Source organism: Clarias gariepinus, chromosome 26 (assembly GCF_024256425.1).
Source record: "Clarias gariepinus isolate MV-2021 ecotype Netherlands chromosome 26, CGAR_prim_01v2, whole genome shotgun sequence".
Classification (NCBI taxonomy): domain Eukaryota; kingdom Metazoa; phylum Chordata; class Actinopteri; order Siluriformes; family Clariidae; genus Clarias; species Clarias gariepinus.
Window position 1 is genome coordinate 13,490,575 of NC_071125.1, and position 22,950 is coordinate 13,513,524.

General features: G+C 41.3%; 1 protein-coding gene across 4 annotated transcripts in view; it reads left to right on the top strand.

Moving 5' to 3' along the window:
* The window catches only part of myripb (myosin VIIA and Rab interacting protein b), a 146,976-nt gene that overhangs the window by 32,108 nt on the left and 91,918 nt on the right, over positions 1-22,950 (top strand). For all 4 annotated transcript variants that reach the window (XM_053487997.1, XM_053487994.1, XM_053487996.1 and 1 more), the window contains exon 3: positions 20,447-20,668. In XM_053487997.1, the coding sequence (XP_053343972.1) occupies positions 20,447-20,668 (222 nt within the window). The remainder of the gene's footprint in view (positions 1-20,446; positions 20,669-22,950) is intronic.

Here is a 22,950-nt window from a genome sequence, read left to right on the forward strand (position 1 = left end):
AGTACTTAGTCAAGCTTGCTCTCAAGCACAACTGTACACGGATAGATTTTGTGATAGACAAGTATCCAGAAATTAGTATTAAAAATGTAGAACGATCACGCAGAGCTGTTGGTGGCACGCAACAGGTAAAAATTTATGGACGGGATCAAAAGACACTAACACAATGGAAGAAGTTTTTGTCGGATGGGACAAACAAAGAAGCACTGGCAGAATTCCTCTATGTAATGTGGCGAGACGCTGATCTTACCATTTTAGGTAAGGACTTACATTTATATGTAACACATGGAGGGTTTACAACTGTCAGTGCTGTTGAAAATCTGACATGTGATCATGAGGAATGTGACACCAGGTTATTTTTTCATGCAAAACATGCTGCACAGAAACACCAAACTGTAGTCATCAAGAGCCCTGATACTGATGTGGCAGTGATTGCATTAAGTCTGCAGCCAGATTTACCATGCAGATTGTATTTTTTCACTGGGGTTGGCAACAAAATGAGCAACAGATGCCTCTTGAGTCGTCGTTTAAAGATAGTCAAAGTCTCTGCTTTACGGACATCTAGAGGAAGTTCATTCCACCACCTAGGTGCCAGAACAGAAAAGAGCCTGGATGAATGCCGCCCTCGATCCCTGAGAGATGGTGGGATGAGACGAGCAGTGCTGGAGGATCGGAGGGAACGTGGTGCAGTGCGTGTTGTAATTAGCGCAGAGAGGTAAGTGGGTGCTGGGCCATTTTTAGCTTTGTAGGCAAGCATCAGTGTTTTGAGTGGAGCGGAGGAGTGGGGTGGTGTGGGAGAACTTGGGAAGGTTAAAAACGAGACGTGCTGCTGCATTCTGGATTAGTTGCAAAGGACGAATCGTGGACAGAGGCAGGCCTGCCAGGAGTAAGTTGCAGTAGTCCAGTATTGAAATAACAAGGGACTGAACAAGCACCTGAGTAGCCTGTGAAAAAAGAAATGGCCAAATTCTTCTGATATTGTAAAGAAGAAATCGACAAGAGCGAGTAATGTTAGCGATGGGTGGGGAAAATGACAAATAATTGTACACGGTTAACCCAAGATTGTGGGCGGTGGCTGAAGGAGTGATTTGGTTGTTGTCCAGGGATATCACAAGGTCTTGACCTGGGGATGAGTCACAAGGGATAAACAACAGTTCGGTTTTACTGAGATTGAGCTTCAGCTGATGAGCAGCCATCCAGAATGAGATGTCTGCCAGACATGCTGAGATCCGCGTGGAAACCTAAGTGTCAGAGGGAGGAAAGGAGAGAACAAGTTGGGTGTCATCTGCATAACAATGGTATGAAAATCCATGCGATGATATGACCTTACCAAGAGACCGGGTATAGAGGGAGAACAGAAGAGAACCAAGTACTGAGCCCACCAGTAGAGAGTCTACATGGGGCAGATGTAGATCCCCTCCATGTTACCTCATATGACCTATCTTCTAGGTAAGAAGCAAACCATTGCCATGCTGTTCCACAAATTCCAAGGCTTGTAAGAATAGATAATAGAATCTTGTGGTTCACCGTGTCAAATGCAGCTGACAGGTCCAGGAGGATGAGGAGAGATGACAGTTTAGCAGATCTAGCAGCGTGGAGCATCTCAGTGACTGACAGAAGGGCAGTCTCTGTGGAATGTGCCACTTTGAATCCAGATTGGTTGGGATCATTAAGGTTGTTCTGTGAGAGATAAAGAGACATTTGGTTCTAAACAGCTCTTTTAAGAATTTTGGAAATAAAAGAGAGCAGTGATACCGGGCGATAGTTGTTAACTTCTGATGGGTCCAGGCAGGGTTTTTTGAGGATGGGAATAACCCCTCGCCTTCTTAAAAGCAGCAGGAACATGACCAAATGATATGGAATGGTTGATGATAGCTGTGGTGAAGGGAAGGAGGTCTCGTGAGATGGCCTGGAGCATTGTGGAAGGGATTGGGTCTAATGAACAGGCGGTGGGGTTTGATGACGAGATGATCTGTTGAATCTCATCAGATGACAGGTTGGAGAATTCTGCTAAGGGAGGGAATGGAAGGTCCTGAGGTTCTGCCGTAGGAGTTTGGTTGAGAGCGAAGGACTGGCGGATTGCTGCAATCTTCCCATCGTAGAATGTGGCAAAATCGTCAGCAGTCAGAGAGGAAGGGGCAGGAGGAGTCGGTAGGTTGAGTAGTGAGGAGATGATGTTGTGGAGTTTGCCCGGATCATGTGCAGAGGCTTCCAACTTTTGACTGAAGAAGGTACAGTAGTTTTGGCAGAAGTCACGTCACATGAGAATTTGGAGAGAAGAGTCTGGTAAGAGATGAGATCTGCATCAAGTTGCGATTTCTTCCATTTTCTCTCCGCAGTTCTCAATTCTCTCCTGTTGTTGCGCAGTACATCAGGTAGCCAAGGAGCAGGACAAGACGTCTTTCTTGGTTTAGATGACAGCAGGCGAAGGAGATCTATGGATGAGGAGAGAGAGGAGAGGAAAGTTTTAGTTGCAGTCTCTAGTGGTAGAGAGGAGAAGGAGTCTGGGTCTGGGAGGAATGATAGGGTGCATAAACACACAGAGGAAGGGGAGACAGAGTAAAGGTATCTGTGGGTAAAAGAGACATTTTGGTGGTTAGGTTTACATAGAATAGGAAGGGTTATGGTGAAGGATACCAGGTAATGATCAGTTTTAATTCAAGTTTCGCAAAGATGGCGGCGCGCATGGCTGCAGCGGCTTACAGCTCTCCTTCTCGGTGCTTTTTTTCCTTGGTTTTTTTCTTGTTTTTGTATTTCTTTCTTATTTGTGGGTGTACTATTGGTGCTGTAAATATCCTCTATAGCCGTCAGGATCTTATAGACATCGGTGTCCAGTACCAGTCACCTGTTTCGAATGTTTTTCATCGCACACACAATATCCCAGACAGCATAGCGAGACCAGCGGGCTCTCCGTGGATTGTTGTCGGGTCTAGGAGACGGCGTAGACGGAGAAGGGAGAGGAAGCAGAAGCGGGGCTGCAGAGCCGGGGTTATGCTAAGGCTAAAGAAACAACCGTATAAGCCACCTCTACCGAGCCTGTATCTCACCAATGCCAGATCCCTGGTACATAAAATGGATGATTTGGAATTACAACTAGTCGGAAATCGCTCGGTTTGCGACTGCTGTGTTTTGATTATCACTGAGACCTGGCTTCACCTGGGGATTCCCGATGCTAGCATACAGCTAACAGGTCGCGCTCTGCTCCGCTGGGACAGGACTAAGGAATCCGGTAAGAGCAGAGGGGGGGGGGCTCTGTATTTATGTACACAAGAACTGGTGTAACAACGGGACAATTATAGATAAACACTGTTCCCCCGATCTCGAGTACATGTCTGTAAGATGCCGGCCTTTCTTTTTACCAAGAGAGCTAACAATAGTGATTATCACGGCGGTGTATATTCCACCCGACGCCAACATAAACACAGCACTTTCTCTCCTATTGAGCACCATTAATGAACAGCAGCGGGTCCACCCAGACGGTGTCCATATTATTGCAGGAGATTTTAATAAGGCTAACCTGAAGACTGTACTCCCGAAATTCTATCAATATGTTAAGTGCTCTACTAGAGGGAAGAACACTCTGGACCATGTGTATTCCAACATTAAACATGCGTACAAAGTCATGCCACTCCCTGAACTCGGCCAGTCCGATCATCTTTCTCTCTTGCTCATCCCAGCTTACATCCCCCTTAGACGTACTGCCAGGCCCATTACAAAGACTGTTACAAGATGGTCCGGTAATGCACTATCCACATTACAGGATTGCTTTGAGCAGACAAATTGGGATATATTTGAACATCAAGAGCTGGAAACATGTACAGATACGGTACTGGACTATATTAAGTTCTGTATTGGAAACGTAACTGTGAACAAAAATGTTCGGGTTTTCCCAAATCAGAAACCTTGGATGACCAGTCAGGTCCGTAGATGCCTCAGAGCCCGGAATGATGCTTTCAGGTCAGGTGATAGACTTCTGTACAGAACTGCTCGAGCCGCTCTGAAAAAAGGAATTAAAAAAGCTAAGTCGGAGTACAAGAAAAGCATAGAGTCCCACCTGTCTAGCCATAACATACGAGAGATGTGGCAGGGAATACAATGTATTACAAACTACAGAGGCTGTGATGTAACAACAGGAGACTTGACTGCAAGGCTAGCAGAGGAGCTAAACTGCTTCTTCGCTCGCTTTGAATCACAACAACAACAGCGCTCACCTGTTCCAGCCCTGCTCCTATCTCCAGCCGATTCCTGCACACTTATTTTAAAAGAGCATGATGTGAGACGGGTACTCCTGGCAGTTAACCCTAAGAAGGCGGCCGGCCCAGATGGAGTTCCTGGTAGGGTGCTTAGAGCGTGTGCCCAGCAGCTCACCCCCATTTTTACCAATATTTTTAACCTCTCTTTAGCTCAGTTTAGTTATTCCATCCTGCCTAAAATCAGCCATAATTATACCAGTACCAAAGAAGTCTGCAGTCACCAGTCTAAATGATTACCGCCCTGTGGCTCTTACCCCAGTAATTATGAAGTGCTTCGAGAGATTGGTCCTCCAGTACATTAAGGACTATCTCCCGCAAGATTTCGATCCTTACCAGTTTGCATATCGTGCAAATAGATCAACGGAAGATGCCATCGCTATAGCTCTCCACTCTGTGCTGAACCATCTTGAGCAGAAGCAGAGCTATGTCCGGATGCTCTTTGTGGATTATAGCTCGGCATTTAACACAATTATCCCTGAAATTCTTGTTACCAAACTGATCACTCTTGGTTTCCCCTCTTTCATATGTAAATGGTTAAAGGACTTTCTCACCAACCGGCACCAGTCTGTGAGACTTGGGCCCTATCTCTCCTCCATTTGTACACTGAACATCGGATCCCCACAAGGTTGTGTGCTAAGCCCCCTCCTGTACTGTCTGTACACTCACGATTGTAATCCAACTCACAATAATAATCTCATAGTCAAGTTTGCCGATGACACGACATTGATTGGACTTATCTCAAAGGGAGATGAGGCAGCTTACAGAGAGGAGGTCCTGAAATTAACGGTATGGTGTTCAAAAAACAATCTGGCTTTGAACACCAAGAAAACTAAGGAGATTATAGTCGATTTTAGGAGGCACAACACCAATTTAGCCCCCCTCTATATAAATGGCAAGTGTGTGGAAGTGGTCCATACTTTCCGGTTTCTTGGTATCCTTATTTCTGCTGACCTGTCTTGGACAGACAATATTACAGCAGTTATCAAGAAGGCTCAGCAGCGGCTACACTACCTGAGGGTGCTTAGGAAGTACAATCTGGATCCTAAGCTGCTACTGACCTTCTACCGCTCGATTATTGAGAGCCTGATGACATACTGTATCACGGTATGGTATGGCAGCTGTACCATGGCAGACAGGGTGAGGCTACAAAGAATAGTAAAGACAGCACAGAGGATTATCGGCTGCCCTCTCCCCACCTTGACGGATGTCTACATCACCCGCTGCCTCAGTAAAGCAAAAAATATTATTAAAGATAAATCGCACCCGGGTTTTGATCTGTTTGACTTGATGCCCTCAGGAAGGCGCTACAGGTGTATCACCGCAAGGACAAACAGATTCAAGAACAGTTTTTTTCCAAAAGCAGTAACTATCTTAAATTCACACCTGCATTGATTGGATAGTATTATAGTATTATATAGTTAACCCTATAACGCATTTTTTTTTTTTTTTGTGATCTATATGTTTGCACTGTAGGAGTTGCTTTAATTTCATTGTACATGTGTATAGTGACAATAAAGGCATTCATTCATTCATTCATTTATGAAGAGGAATAGTAGTGATATCTGTGACTGGGGAAGGGCGGCAAAAAACAAGGTCGAGAGAATTCCTTGCCTTGTGTGTAGGGGGGCAGCTGTTAAAGAGAAGGAGTTAAGGAGAGGGAGAAGGAAAGAGGATTGGAGTTTATCAGATGGAAGAGTTAACAGTGACGTGGATGACTAGAAATCCAGCCCCTGATAGTGTGTTGCAGGTTGTCCATTGCAGTTGCAAGCAAGGCAAATGTGAGACTGGAAGATGTTCCTGTATGTCTGCAAATCTGTCCTGTACAGATTTATGCCGCTGTCTCAATTTAACAAATGTTTTCCAGGAAACAGAGGAAAGAGCTACATGTGAAGATGGTTCTGATGATAGTAATAAGGATAGTAGTGATGAGTAAAGGTGATCTGTGTCACAGGTTAGTTGGATTTGAGCTGTAATGAAGCTGCTGTAAAATGTTTAATATTTGTCATTATTAAAAAATTAGTGCAGCAGTCCAGCATTTCAAGTCATTTTAGCCAACTTGGACCAAAAACTGTTTTTATCTGTAATTTAGTGTGATTCCTAAGTGCCTACTGAACATTTTGATGAATAAAACATAAACATGTTTAAGTTTTAATTTGTTCTTTAGTTTTATTTGGTGCCAATCTGTGAAGTTGTATGTAAAGTGCGTTATAAAACATTTGCATTATTTTATGGTCTTCCTTCAAAATTGAGTTGATTAATGCACCAATACTTGTCTCAGATACTGTATGTAGCTACATGTATAAATGTGGATTTGACATATATTTTGTGTTGGTTAAATGCGTATTAATAAAGTTACAGGCCAAACTAGCAGCATGAGATTTTCGTTTTTTGTAAATTCCTAATTATACACATTTTTGCATCCTGACAAAAAACTGCAGTATTTTTTTGTGGAGAACCTTTAACATAGAATCCATAAGAATGTTGTCTGTCCAGAAATTCATTAAAAAAGTAGTGCCCAGACGTGGGAACAAAAAGTGATTTCTAGCCACTTTTTCTAGGTTCACCTTATGGCCTAAATGAATGCAACCACGGGGGGGGCGAATGCAACCACGGGGGGGCGCAATCCAGTGTCTTCTTGTGCCAGTCCCAAGTCTGAATAAATGCAGAGGGTTGTGTCAGGAAGGGCAGCCGACGTAAAACATTTGCCAAATCAATGATGCGAATCAAGAATATAATTCCCATACCGGATCGGTCGTGGCCCGGGTTAACAACGACCGCCACTGGTGCTGTTGACCTACAGGGTGCTGGTGGAAATTGGGCTACTGTTGGTCGAAGAAGAAGAGGAGGAAGGCGTGTTCGTAAGCAGAGAGAGAAGAGGAAAGGCAAGAGTTTAGGAGTGATAGTGGGAACTTTGAATGTTGGGACCATGACAGGGAAGGGAAGAGAGTTAGTTGATATGATGCAGAGAAGAAAGGTGGATATACTGTGTGTACAGGAGACCAGGTGGAAAGGTAGCAAGGCTAGAAGCTTAGGATCAGGGTTCAAATTGTTTTACCATTGTGTGGATAGGAAAAGAAATGGAGTAGGAGTTATACTAAAAAAGGAGTTTGTAAGGAATGTCCTAGAGGTGAAGAGAGTATCAGATAGGGTGATGAGTCTGAATCTGGAAATTGAAGGGATAATGTTCAATGTTGTTAGTGGTTATGCCCCACAGGTAGGATGTGAGTTAAAAGAGAAGGAGAAATTCTGGAGTAAGTTAGATGAAGTGATGCAGAGCATCCCCAGAGGGGAGAGAGTGGTGATTGGTGCAGACTTCAATGGACATGTTGGGGAAGGGAACAGAGGTGATGAAAATGTGATGGGCAGGTTTGGTTTTCAGGACAGGAATGTAGAAGGACAGATGGTGGTGGACTTTGCAAAGAGGATGGAAATGGCAGTGGTAAATACTTTCTTCCAGAAGAGGCAGGAACATAGGGTGACATATAAGAGTGGAGGCAGAAGCACTCAGGTCGACTACATCTTGTGTCGACGTTGTAACCTGAAAGAGATCAGTGACTGCAAAGTGTTGGTGGGGGAGAGTGTAGCCAGACAACACAGAATGGTGGTGTGCGCGATGCTCTATGGCTTAGAGACAGTGGCGCTGAAGAAAAGACAGGAGGCAGAGTTGGAGGTAGCAGAGCTAAAGATGTTGAGTTTCTCTTTGGGAGTGACAAGGATGGATAGGATTAAGAATGAGTTTATTAGAGGGACAACCCACGTTAGATGTTTTGGAGATAAAGTCAGAGAGGCCAGATTGAGGTGGTTTGGGCATGTTCAGAGGAGAGATTGTGAATATATCGGTAGAAGGATGCTGAGGTTTGAACTGCCAGGCAGGAGGTCTAGAGGAAGACCAAAGAGGAGATTTATGGATGCAGTGAGAGAGGACATGAAGTTAGTTGGTGTGAGAGAAGAGGATGCAGAGGATAGGGTTAGATGGAGGCAGATAATTCGCTGTGGCGACCCCTGAAAGGGAACAGCCGAAAAACAAAAAAGAAGACCTTATGGGCTAAATATCTTTGAGACTTTTTCTGGAATATTTTGAGAGATAGTAGAGCCATCTCCATTTATTGCATTGTTTGGTGTGCCTCCAGAAAACACCAGTTTTAACCAAAGGAAAATTTTAATATTGGCCTTCTGTTCCCTTTTGGCTAGGAGATTAATTTTGACTAAATGGAAAGACTCTGATCCACCAACATTTAGCCGCTGGATAAGGAAAGTCATGTACTGCCTTAAACTGGAGAAAGAGGGTCTACTGGCACATTTTATAATATTTGGCAGTCTTTCTTAACTTTTGCTGAGGGCATGAAGGCAGATAATATTGTACTGTAAAAAAAAAGAGTGTGGGGGAGATTACTTATTATTATTATTATTATTTTAATTTTTTTATGGACATCTGATTGTTATGACATCCTTGTGTTTGTCTGGTGTTGGGGGTGTTCGGTTTTGTGTTCTCTTTTGTTGTGTTTTTTTCTGTAGTTTGAAAAAAAAAAAAAAAACTTGGACAAAAAAGTTTTGAAGGAGCCAAGCCTTAACTTTCTGTAAACAGTGTGATAATGGATATAATGCGTTTGGTGAGTCAGGGGTTAGGGGCAGGTAGAGTTGTACATCATCTGCATAACAGTGGTAGGACATGTTAAACTTGTTAAAAGATAAATTGAAAATAAAATAGGCCCAGGTATTGAGCCCTATAGTATTCCGCATGTCAGAGAGACTTGGGATGATACAGTACCTCCCCATTTAACAGCAAAGCTTCGGTTACGAAGATATGACATAAACCAATCAAGCACTGGACCTTGTAGACCTACTGCGTCCCTAAGTCAAGTAATAAAAATCTCATGATCGTGTCAAAAGCAACTGTGAGATCGAGGTGGGCTAGCATATGATGATTGGAGTGTTATTCGGAATGCTCTGTTCATTGATCATGACCATGATTATTTTTTGTTTGTAGTTTTGTTGGAAGACCCAGTTTCCCAGAAAGCACCTCGGTCAGGTGAGAAAGGAGCTCACCTGCGCTGAGGCAGCCAATTAGAGACGTTATAAAACATTACATTGAGTCATGAAGGATTTCAGATATGATGACCCCATGGTAATGTTCCTAGCCCAGTCAATTTGTGGGTTGTGCAGGGATAACCAGGGAAGCTCGAGGACAATGGCCGCATGGAACACTTCCATGGTGATGAAGAAAAATTCCTCAGAGTGATTGCCTGAAACTCTTAAGCCCAATGAAGGGCTTGGACTTTGAGAGGAGGCTTCACAGGCAGAAAGTGGATTCCGAAATGGAGGAGTTATGACATAAAGGAGTTAATTAGGTTCCTGTCTGAGCCTAAATTGATTAGAGCCTGGACCAGGTGAGCCTGTCATGGAAATGGGAACTAGGAGGTGTTGACTCGGAAGCTTTTCTAAAATCTTAAACTCTAGTGCTCCCAGCTGTGCTAGAGAGCTTCTTGTTTTATTGGGAAGTCCTTGAGCATCTAGCCTGAATTTAAACCATGGAAACAGGCCCCTTCCAACCAGCGGTGTCAACGCTCCACCTACGAGATACAAGTTCTGGTGACTGCGTTGATTTCTTCTGTTTGTTTTGGCATGGAGAAGGAGACACGTATCTTCTTCAAGATGGTGACTTTGTGGCGTGAGTCAACCCGACACAGAATAACATTTACCACAATTATATTAGGATCATAACTAAATAACAACTGGGGTGATGGGAACTGAGTTCTTATATGCCAGAAAGTGTATGGGTCACAACCAACAATTTTAGGCAAATTTAGTGCTGATCTAAATTTTTTACACATTCTCTTTATACAGTAACATAAAAAGTTACTCAAACCAGTCTTTTGTTCTGTTTTTCACCTAATTAAGGCCCATTTAATTTATTATCTTTGTCAGTTTAATTTTCAAAACTCATTAGTTCTTTTTATTAAACCTGGAGACAATGCAGTAAGCACAATATTTTGTCATGTCAATGTTTAACTGCCTATTTGGGTGATCCAATAATCCAGTTTTAAAATTTCCTAATACATTAGCTACACTTGCAGCATCAGCTTTTTCCAATGAAAAGCCTTCTACCTAATGAGCCCATCCATCCATGATTACCAGACAGTATTTCTTTCCTTCACAAGCAGTTACTGTGGTCCAATGAAATCATCATCACGGTTAGCTTAGGATGAAAAACAATTCCTAGCAAGACAATGACAAGTTGAGAATGTATATTGGCGGATATAAACAGTTATCACTTTATCCTTACCCAGCCTGCATGTTTTAGTGAGAGCTATGAGCTCTGCATATTATGCTGAGAGCGTGTTAGGAAGTTTTTTCATAAGCATCACCTTATTGCATGTCACTATTGCACAACCCACCTGATTTATACTCAATAGTATCTTAAGGTTTTTAACTGGATCCACCAACATGGAGAGTTAAATCGCTATTATGACTTAATAAATCTGCCCTAGTGATTGTAGCCTAGTCTCCGTATAGTTAAGTTAGGTACAGATAAAAACACAGCCATACAATCCAGTTGTCTCGATGGTGAAAGGAAGGCAGTTTTCTGTTCTAACAATAGAAGTGACAGGAATGAGCAGTGTCAGTGGCTGATAGACTGTATAGAAATGCGCAGTGTCAGTGGCTGATACTGACTACAGTGGCTAATGGTTTTAGCACTTTTACAGCCATAGCTGTTGCTATAACAGCTTGTATACAGAGAAGTAAGCCTTGTACTACTGAATCTAATTTGGATGAATAATAACCAATTGGCTGTTTTTTTATAGAATCAATCGTATCCCAAAAAAAAAGCGTATTCCAATTCACATGTGTGAATCCCAATTCACGTGCACAAAATCGTCTTTCATGTGTGAATCACCCTGGATTTGTGTGTGTATTTTTATATATATATATATATATATATATATATATATATATATATATATATATATATATCCAAATGATACACGATTAGCAGTAATGGTTGCTACATATTACATGATGTGGGGAATAAAGACGGTGGTTGAGGAGGACAGGCAGTAGTAATAGCTGGAGCAATGCTGTAGAACCAGTTTACCGTATTAGCCCCTTACAACATCACCATCTATTACATTATTCCTTTTTTCTTATAGTCTTGATGAATTTCATACTATCCCAGACCTTCCTCTTGCAGTTTTTTCTCCACTTTTCCTCTGTATGACTCATTTGCCTACCTCAGACTGACTTTAAGTTCTCATAGAATCCGCCTAAGCTCAACCATCCTTAAAGGCATTCCTTTTTAGATTAAGGAGGTGCTTGACTCACTGGTAATCCAGATCTTGTTGTTTGGGAAACGGCGCACAGTTTTAACAGGAACAATGTTCACACAGACATTGATTTAGTCATTCATGCACAGTGGAGCAGACATAAATGACCTCTAAAGTACCCCACCCCCACTGCCCTTATATTGTAACTTTGCCAATGCTGGGAGAAAATCTAAACTACCACCCTTATGCTTAAAGGAATTCTTTTTACCATATTGTCAAAAGTTTTCACTCGCTTGCCTTCACATGCATATTACCTTGAGTAACATCCGATTCTTAATCCATAGGGTTTAATATGATGTTGGCCCACCATTTGCAGTTCTTACAACTTTAACTCTTTTCGGAAGGCTTTCCACAAGGTTTAAGAGTGTGTTAATGGAAATTGTTGACAATTCTTACAGAAGCGCATTTATGAGGTCAGACAGTGATGTTGGACGAGAAGGCCTGGTCTCCTAATTCATGCCTAAGGTGTTCTATCAGGTTGAGGCCAGTCAAGTTCTTTCACACTAAACTGGGTTATCCATGTCTTTATGGACCTTACTTTGTGAATTGGTATGCAGTCATGTTGGAACAGGAAGGGGTCAGGGTGTATATCAGTCTGTGTGTAATAAATCTGTATAACATACGAGATTCATTTATGTACATGTATAATTTCTTTCAGTAAACTTTTATTAGAAATTTGGACTTTATTGTTATTTTTTAAACATGTCAGTTGTTCTGGAGTAGTTCTTACAAGAACAGTATTGTCAAGTAAATTAGCAAAAACCCATCAAGCATCATGATGAAACTGGCTCTTATTAAATAAATTCTAGGAAAGTAGGAACAAAACTTATCTCTGCTGCAGAGAGTTATCAGCCTCAAAAATCACAAATTTACAGCGGCACAGATAGAGCCATTATGAAGGCTTTACAAAGCATAAGTAGCAGACACATCTCAATATGAACTACAGTATTCAAATGAGATTTTTGCATATATTGGATGCCTTCAGAGAATAAAAATGAAAACCAGGAAACACTACGTAACTAGAATCAAATTTCTTTAAACTTTTGACTAATGAGATATACAGCTGCATTTTAAAATTATTCAACCCCCCATTGAAATGTATTTTTTGACCACAATGACTATCTTTTAGCTGTTTGTAATAAATCAGTGACATAAGACAATTTAATTTGCTCATCACAACTAATATACCTATTACACCCCAGCCTAGACACACTATCACACTCCACTCCTGGTTTTCACGCAGTCTCTGGTTTTCATGCCGTCTACACACCTGTCGCTCATTTACCTATTAGCCTGTAGCTTTAAAAGACTAGTGTTGACCTCCATTCCTCGCCAAATTATTGTGTGCTTCTTAGCTCAGTTTTCCCATGCCTGATGCCAAGTTATTTAATGCTTTTACATTGTCGACTCTTTTGCCTTTTTGCCTTACAGATTGGTCCTGCTTTGCTTTGCTAACTGAACTACCGGCTTTGATCTCTCGCTTCCGTCTTTGACTACGACTCGGTCAGGTGATTAGGATAAATTGCCACTACATTTATGGTTTTTCGACCATGACTCTGTGTAACCAACAGGATTTAATGCAACGCGGACTGCACACGCTTTGGACATAAAACTCTGATCTTCAGCGCTGGACAAAACTGCTTTCACTCTGCAGTTGGCCACTGTACACCCTTTGGAAGTTTAATCTTCTTCTGCTCACAGCTGCTTTCGCTCTACCTGACGGACACTGCACGTGCTATGCACTTTGGTCTTTAACTGTTCCGTCCTCAACTGCTTGCACTTCGCACGTTGGACACTGCACGCACTTTTATCTTCAATGCTTCTGCACGCAGCAACTTTTTTTCTGCACATTGGATATTGTAAGCGCCTTTGATTTAAAACTTTGATCTTTACTTGATCTTGACACTTCCCATCACAATCATTCTCATTTTGTATTGTACGTGCTTTTGATTCCTGAACTTTGTTCTTTCGCCTTTCAATCATCTAGGAGACTCTTCATCGATTTCTCACGCAAAGTTTCTGCTACGATTTGCTGTTGCTTAAACTAAAGTCTGCCCAAGTTTCTTTTTCTCTTCACTTAGAGTATTTGTCCTTAAAGAAATTAAATTTGTCATTCCTGTGTGGTGTTTGCTTTTGGGTCCTCCTCCCTGGCCCGACTCAGTCGGCCGCTGACGATAAGAAGTGGTTTCTCCAAAGTCAACACAAAATGTTACTTTTAATGACCTCTACAGTATCAAAATCATTCAACCCCTTGATAAGAAATATCTTTAGCACCCAATAGAGCTCCCTTTAGCTATTATGACCTGCTGCAAATGTGATGTATAGCCAGACACTGGCTTCTGGCAGTATTCTGAGGAATCGTAGCCCATTACAATGGCCAATGGCCTTTACAGTAGATCAGTAGAATTTTTGGGTTTGTGTGCTGCATCTGCTTTTTTCAAAATTTTCAACTGGATTCAAGTCAGGCAACAGTGATGGCTACTCTAGAACTCTCCAGGACTTCACCTGAAACAGCTTAGTGGCACTATTGCCACCGTTGGAAGGTCCAATGACACAGACGTTCGTGTGCAACATAATCAATGCAACTGTGTGACCAGGACAAAGCAATTACCAATCTTGAAAAGTTTTAGCTTCCTCACAGATTGCATTACCTTTGCTATTTTTTATATCATTGACCTTGTTTGTGCAAGGCAATCATCTTTTAGCTTTGTGGACAACTCTTGTATCCATTACATGCAGTCAAACATCTCCACCAACAGATTAGACAATCCAAATATAAAGATATTTGATCTGATTTACAAATTTGTGCTTTAATAAGGAATTTTATTCAGGGTGTTAAATAGTTCTGAGTAATCAGACAAGAGGTCATTTGTGTTGAATTTGAAAAAGTCACTTGTTATAATATTACAATTACATTTACAGTGGAACCTCGGGATTTTGAGTAATCCAGTTTGCAAACGTTCCACCTGACGAGCATATGCATACAGTACACTACTTGTTTTGACGCCGAGCGTCACACGCAACTGAGTCAATGGTGGTTCTCTCTCTTGCGCTGCCGAATTGTGGGTAATCGTCTCCCATGCTCGGTCTCAGTGCGCGTTCAATACTCGTATAGTCAACATCCGAGCGTGCGTGTACTGTTTACTTTAACACTGTGACCAAGTGTGTGCGTAAAGCATCTTTTATTTTGTATTTTGTCTGTCAGAAAGCACTGATTCTGTAATTTTCTGTAAATAACCACTCGTTACAACCGAGGTATGAAGCAAAGCATTTGTTAAGCCACAACACGCACAACCTTGAGGTGGATGGGCTACAACAGCAGAAGACCCCACCGAGTACCACTCGTCTCCACTACAAATAGGAAAAAGAGGCTACAATTTCCACGAACCAAAATTGGACAGGAAAACTGTTGCCTGGTTTGTTGAGTCTCGATTTCTGAGTAAACAGAATGAGAACATGGATCCATCATGCCTTGTTACCACTGTGCAGGCTGGTGGTGGTGGTGTAATGGTGTGGGGGATGTTTCCTTGGCACACTTTAGGCCCCTTAGTGCCAATTAGGCATCGTTTAAATGCCATGGGCTACCTGAGCATTGTTTCTGACCATGTCCATCCCTTTATGACCATCATGTATCCATCCTCTGATGGCTACTTCCAGCAGGATAATGCACCATGTCACAAAGCTCAAGTCATTTCAAATTGGTTTCTTGAACATGACAATGAGTTCACTGTAGTAAAATGGCCCCTACAGTCACCAGATCTCAACCCAATAGAGCATTTTTTGGATGTGGTGGAACGGGAGCTTCGTGCCCTGGATGTTCATCCCACAAATCTCCATCAACTGCAAGATGCTATCCTATCAATATGGGCCAACATTTCTAAAGAATGCTTTCAGCACCTTGTTGAATCAATGCCACGTAGAATTAAGGCAGTTCTGACAGCGAAAGGGGGTAGGTGAGTGTATATGCCGCTCTCAACTTTAGTGTTTTGCAGCAGAGCGTTAGGCTCTAAGCCTTACTTAGACTTTACCACTCGCCATTGTTACTCTGGACTATGGACCCTGAACAAAGCTCCCCGTCTTGCTTTTATAATGTGGCATAAGCCCCAGATCCATTCATTGATCTTCACCAGCCGTGCCCAATCTAGCGGCCCGCCCCTTCACACACTTGCAAAAAAAAATAAAATGCCGCCCTCGATGTGGGTGAGGAGAAAAAGATTGGGTGCATGACTGTCAAAAGTTCACGCTGTTTATCAAAAATAAACATTATCATTATTCGCAATAAAAGGAATACCCCTATCTCACCTATGCGGTTTGACTCGCAGTGAGATGCGGTGTTAGGCACCGTGAGCCGCCACGATTGCCCGCTGACGTTCTGCTGACGTTTTACAAAGTTTTGCAAGGTCAACAAGGTCCACAAGCTTCTGCGAGGTCCACAAAAAAAATGTAACATGTTTAAACATGTTTTTAAGGCGGCTTAAATGTGTTTAATTGTTTACGTGAAAAGATGGAAACGTAATCACAGCGCCAAAACTTGCGGTGAATCATGATGAACCTACTTTCGGCCACCCTGAAACCGTGTGGGTGAGATAGGGGTATTAAAGTTGACTGAGATGAATTAAGTGCATTACAGTGCCATACGTTCTTATTTTAAAGCCTTTTCTCAGATGCAAAAACTAAATTAAAAGGTATTTCAAATGACTTTAAAGATAAAAAAAACTAAGGCACACATTGAAAAAAAAATTACACAAAAACACTAAGGTGTGCAACTAAACTTTCAGAACTAAAAGTTTAAAAAATCTACAGCTCAGGCATAACACCTTTACTGACAATTTCTGTTGTTTTCTCTTGCTGGTTTTTTCATCTCTTGGCTCGCTGATATTTTTATCGCTTCCTTCCATTTTCTATCCCGCACCAGAACGCTCCCTCAAATTAATACACAGCTAACTGTTTGCGTCTCCTTCTGTTTATTGGGTGACGTAAGCGCTTTTTCTTCATTGGTGTTTACTGGCGGCTTGCATCCGGAAGCACACTTTGTCAAAATCGCGCTGTCAACCGGAAATCGTCACCATATCATTTGTGGACTCTTCGTGGTCTTTTAGTACCATGGCAACAACAACAATCACTCACTCACTCACTTATTGTCTATACATACCGCTTTATCCTCTATACAGGGTCATGGGGCCTGGAGCCTATCCCAGGAGACTTAGGGCATCAGACGGGGTACACCCAGGATGGGATGCTAATCAGTTGTAAGGACCAGACACATACACACACGCTTATTCACACAGGAAGTGTGAGACGACAGTACTAACCACTTTGTGCCACCTGCAACAACAACAATAGTGCTGTAACGTTAATAAATGTTTATTATACAGTCTTTTTAAATCTACAAGTCTATTACAGTAAGAAGCACATTCAGTTGCCACCACTGTCAATGTTTAAAAGCCAAGGATAAATATTTTAGAAAATGCCAGCTTTGGCATCACTGTTACTGTGCTAGTGATACGAAGCTATTTAAATAAGTACATAGTATTTAATCCATAAAGTTTTATAGTTTTTTTTTATGTTTTTTTATGTGCATTTTATAAGCCTTCAGAGCCTTGCCTTATCACTGCAGAATTTATTTTCCACCCTTGCTTGTTTAATTAGGAATGAATTGATTAAATGATAACAATTACCTACACTCACCCTAATGCACAGGCAGCTGGAGTGTGTGTGTGTGTGTGTGTGTGTGTGTGTTTGAGAGAGAGAGAGAAAAGGGGAAAGATACTGTAATTTCCTCCCACATGTTTTAAGAAACAGGTCCACAATTATACCTATTACAATTAAAATTGTAAAAACAATGACGGAATTTTACAAAAAGATGCCTACCTATTTGAGTTAATTTAGTAGTAAAAAAAAATTATTGGGACCTAAATAACATGGTGTGGTGATTTTCAGCAACTTTTATAAGCAAACAAATAGCCTCAGATGACTGAAAAATGTGACATTGATGTGTCAAATGTGTCATAAATTTACACGCCCTCAAATTGTATTTTTGCTCTCTCTCTCTCTCTTTCTTTCTTTGCTGCATGTGCTCTCCTGACATAGCAGTCCTGTGCTTGTTATGATTGGCAAAGCGTGGCATGTGAGTAAAAAACAGATAACCAGACACTGGAGGAAGTGTAATTCTGAACTGCTGTTTCAGACAATACGTCATGCATTCATGCACATGCAAACACACACGTGCGATGGATTTCATGATGCATTCAGGCAGTGTTTAATTAATGATGCAGTCCACACTTGTAAAGGGCACGGGTCTTGCGAGGGGCAGAATCGCACAAAATGCTCTGCATGGTTTAGAACGGGCAGATCTGCAGGCTGCTACCAGGCAGAGGCGCAAAGTCAATCAGCGTACATGGTGCACCTGTACAGTGGACATGTTGCACCTGGCGGCGTGTCTATTTAAGGGTCCTAATACTGGCGCAGTTTATGCGATCATTAGATAGCACCGGTTAAGGTATCAGGGCCAAGGACAAACATACATTCAAGTTCAAGATGAAACAAAGGCTAAAGACCCAGCTTTAGTCTTCACGAGCAGCCCGCGTGAAAGAGAGAGAAACAGTGGCACAAGGTGCAAGTGGCATGCATGCACCCTATGAGTTTAAGTGTAAAAAGCACATAAAAATCACACATAAATCCCCAGGAAGGGTACCCAAAGCATATAAAGTTTATTTTTATTTTACAGACCTCCTTCCAGTCTTGAGGAGATGGCGGAGCTCTGTTAGTTTTTATACTTTTGTTTCTTTTTTGTTTTCAATAAATAATTCCACATTATCTCTCAATGGGAAGGTCTTCACATGCATATTATAAGCACTCTCACTAACTCCTATTTAGTTGACAACCTTAGAAGCCCTGCGTAAGGGCTCTTATAAATATTGTTACATCCCGTAGTGCGGCTCTTAACTTAAGAGCCCATGGATCCCGTGGGTGCAGGAGATACTGTAGCAAGGGGTCAAGCGAGAGTGCTTGAGGAAAGCATAGGGAAATCCTAACAGTTTTCGTTTCAGACATGTGTGGGATTAATAAATGCCTTGAGCAAATATTTGGGAAGCTTGAGAAGCAAGCCACTTCCGAGTTTCCATTGGCTCAATTACCCCCTCTGGTGGCTGAAACTCGACCACCCACTCCTCAGCTGTATGCAGGGTGAGCCAGAGAGCTGCAACCTTCCCAGTTTAGAGTGTCTCTCCTCACGAAGAGGACTCATGTGGGCCACTGCAGTGTGGCGACACCTCTCAGAACATGCCACCCTAAGTGCTTTTGATCTGTCGGATATGGCTAGCAGTGTGTAGTGTCACCTCTCCTTTCTATTCGTCAAGGTGGGTGTACCTTAGCTCCAGGCAGGGAAATATCTCCTCCACCCCACAAACGCTATAGCTGGCTGCTTCCCCAGTTGTAGGTGCAAAGCCAAGGGAGCAAACGTTGCGTGTGGCGCGGCAAGCCAGATGGGGTCACTCTAGGAGGGGGAATGGGGTACGGGAAATTTTATTGACGGGAGACTGGCTGCGGCACTAAGCATTCCAGCATTCCCTTTTGCAATCACGTTGATCTTCTTGGCTGGCTAGCTAATTAAGTCGGGGTGCGTGACACGGTGGATTGTCCCAGTTACACTACGGCTTGGACGTCACACTGATAACAGAACAGAACAGAGCGTAGTGCTGGATTGGTCATTTTCCATTGATTTCCCATTTTAGCAATGGTTTTAATAACAATATTCTATACTTTATACTTAATATTTGACCATTAATTTTTTTAATTGCCTGTAGACCAGTCGAACATCGGTGCTGGTGCTAAAAGGATTTTATTTTAGCTTCTAGAATAGTCAGTTTTTCCATGTGTTTTATATATGTTTATCTGCAGTGTGTGTGTGTGTGTGTGTGTGTATGTGCATCTGTGTTCCATGCACACACTATATTATGTTGACACTTTTTAATAAATGCTGGATACATTTATAAGGTGTGTGTGTGTGTGTGTGTGTGTGTGTGTGTGTGTTTGCACAAGATAGATAGCATGTGTGGACCCATATCCACATGCACATAGCAAGAGGCAGACCTAGTGTGTGAGATGTAGGAGTGTGTGGTGACAGAAGAAGAGAAGATTTTCCTCTCTGTGAGCTGTAGCTTCCTCCTATTTGAAAATTTCATTCCTTTCAGCATCGATTATTGCAGATTATTTCCTTTTTCTCCTTTATATTTCTGCTCTCTCGCTCTCTGTCACCCACAGACACAGTGCTTTCACTCCTATGTCCACTCTATAAATTTTTTTCCTTATACTGCATTTGTCTTTTTCCTGTCAAACTTATCTTTTTCTCCCTTCTTTCTACATTTGACCTTTTTGTCCCTTGGTTAATTCTTTTTCTTTTTTTTCTAATTTTCTTCTCCCCTCTGCCTGTGTTTACTTGCTTTCTCATTTTTATACATCATTTTTATACATCATTCTGTCTCTATTTTTCCTCTTTTATATTTTTCCCCTTGACTTCTTCCTCTCTTACGCCATCACTATCCACTCTCTTCCATTCCATGTTTGCCTCTTAACCATTTATGATTCTAACCATTTCCCCCCTTGCCTCCTTCTTCCCTCCTCACTTCCTTCTTGTCTTCCTCTCCAATTCTGTCTGTTCTGCCCTTCCATCTCATGTCTGCTTTTTCCCCTCTGTCTCTACCTGTTTCTAACATTTCCATCTCCCCTCTCACTCATTCAATGCCCTGTATTATTTGTTCTGTCTCTGCCTTTATGTCTTTCCACTCTTATCTCACCTTTTTATCTTCCTTTTTAAACCCTTCCCACTCCCTCTCCACTCTCATTTGCTCCCTCCCTTCCTATTTCTCTGTTTAGTGATTTGAAGCACGAGCTAGAGGAGGAGGGTGCACGCTGTCTGCTGCTGGCCAAGCAGCGCGACTTTAATGAGCAGTGCTGCATTCGCTGCTGTGGGCCATTCAGCTTCTTTCTTAAGCCGCGCCGCATTTGCCTCGACTGCCGCTACAACGTCTGTAAAGCCTGCTGCTCCTATATCCAACATGAGAATGGCTATGTCTGTGCCATTTGCCACAAGAGCAGGTCAGTAAGAGCATCCTCATTTCATCCTCTCTCTCTCTCTCTCTCTCTCTCTCTCTCTCATGTACACACACATATGCATGCAGCTGCAGACTGAAATACATTGTTTTCTTTGCTGTTTTTCAGTTTAAAAATGTGGGAAAATGAGCGAGCATTATACCCCATTTGGTAGAGAATGAGGGGTTACATATGAGCATTCTATTTGAGGTAGTTCTATAAACCTACAGACTGACATGGCATGTTGGTTTGCAATAAACCAGGAAACAGGCACAAACTTCAGCATGTTACAGAGGTTGGAGTAAAGGAAGAATGAGCAGGTAAAGGGAGTGGTGCTTTCATTCAGCTCCCTGGGTAATTGGATGTACGCTTTTTAGACACTGAATCATGGAAGCATGCACACAGGCATGCAGGAGCGAGTGACCAAGTGAGAGAGAGAGAGAGAGAGACTGTTAAATTTCCTAGCATACATGCAGAGATGCATTTTACCCAGGGGGATTTCACAATCTGAAACAGTCACACAGGCAAGGTACTCTTACCCACTATTCTTCCATTTCTCTTTTTTTCCCTGTGATCTCGACTTTTGTCTTGCCCCCTATAGCAATCAGGGTTAATTGTATTATCGGTAGGCATTTTGATTATGTCATTAGGTACTTGGACATACAGAAAGAAATGACAGTAGACCATGCCATATTTTGATGTGCATAACATTATTTTGCTTAACAGAAGCTTTACATTTTCCTTTATAGGCTGAGTGTCAAAAAAGTGGGAAGCCAAATAAATTAATTACAATGTAATAATAATAACCATAATAATCATTATTATTATAAATCCCTGATATAATAATAATAATTGTTGTTGTTGTCCTTGTTGCAAATGTAAAATAAAAAGCATCATGTTTTTAACCTCGTATTATAAAACCTGTTTTAATTTAAATGACACAACTAATGAAAAGGAAGAGGCACAAAGCCCAGAATATTGCTGTCACATTTTAACCCAGTAAATTTTGTAACTATAATATGAATTAAAATATGTTTATAATTAATTTAAAAAATGTTTAATATCCATCTATGTATCCATCTATCTCTCTACCTATCTGTAGAACAGTACATAAATATTCACCATACCCACCATACTCTTGCAAAAAGATATTAGGGCACCATTTACCACAATATTGATATCATATATGCTTGATTTGTTAAAATGTGTTATAGAAACATGCCTAAATTTACTTCAGAGTAAACAAAATTTGTTTTAATGTGTTAGAAATAAAAAAAAAAAGATGTTTATATAGTGTTATGTGAATATTTTAAGTTATTATAAGTTATTATAGAATATGTACTATGTGTTATTTATAAAGCTCTATAAAGAATTTAGGTTTTGGCTCTTGTGGAAGTTACCATAGTGACAGTGATATAATCTGAACCAGTAGGCCTAGCCAAGATGATATAGGAAAAAGCAGTAGAATAAATTAGTTGGATTAAATTAAACTGTTTTTAAATAGTTAAAAACTGAAATGTTTGTTATGTGTGTATACATGCATGTGTTAGGGTAGGGGCTAGTTATAGTGGTGCATTATTTAATATCAATTTAAATAGAATCCAAATCCTAAATTAAAACTTCCAGTTTCTCTGTAAATGGTGTGTATCACACTGAACTTTTATTACATCTACTATTACTACTGAAATATACAGGCATGTGTTATATAACCAAATATTGCTGCATATTAGAATGCATCATGCAATGATTCCTACCATCTGTGTGTGACAGAACTCCAGCAGAGGCACTGCCCACTGCAGAACGGATTACAAAAATGTGGTTTTAAATGAATCCTTTTAGAGTGGCATGAATTCTCTTACCCAGCAATTTGATAGCATTGAAATCATACACAAACACATTGTGCAGTTGGTAGTTAGAATCTCTCAGTGTGGCTTGGTTACCTGATAGTGTCTTTACTTTAGTCTATGTGTGCACATTTATTTATATTATTGGTCTGATTGTATATTTATGAGAGTTTAGAGTTATGATCAGATTTAAGTGAACTTTAGATATAGCATTAACTAGCTAAATTAATAAATTCAGAAGAAAGGTTCCTCACAAGGACAGTAAATGTAATGTTTGTCTGTATATTGTATGTGTGTGTACAGGAGGTATTTTCATGGATTCTATGCTGACTCATGTACAAGGTGTTAGAAAGGGCATACAGAGTTATGACTCATTTGACATGTTAATGTACTGCATGTGTTAAATTAGGTAAAATGTTGAAACACCATTAGTATTGGTCACAT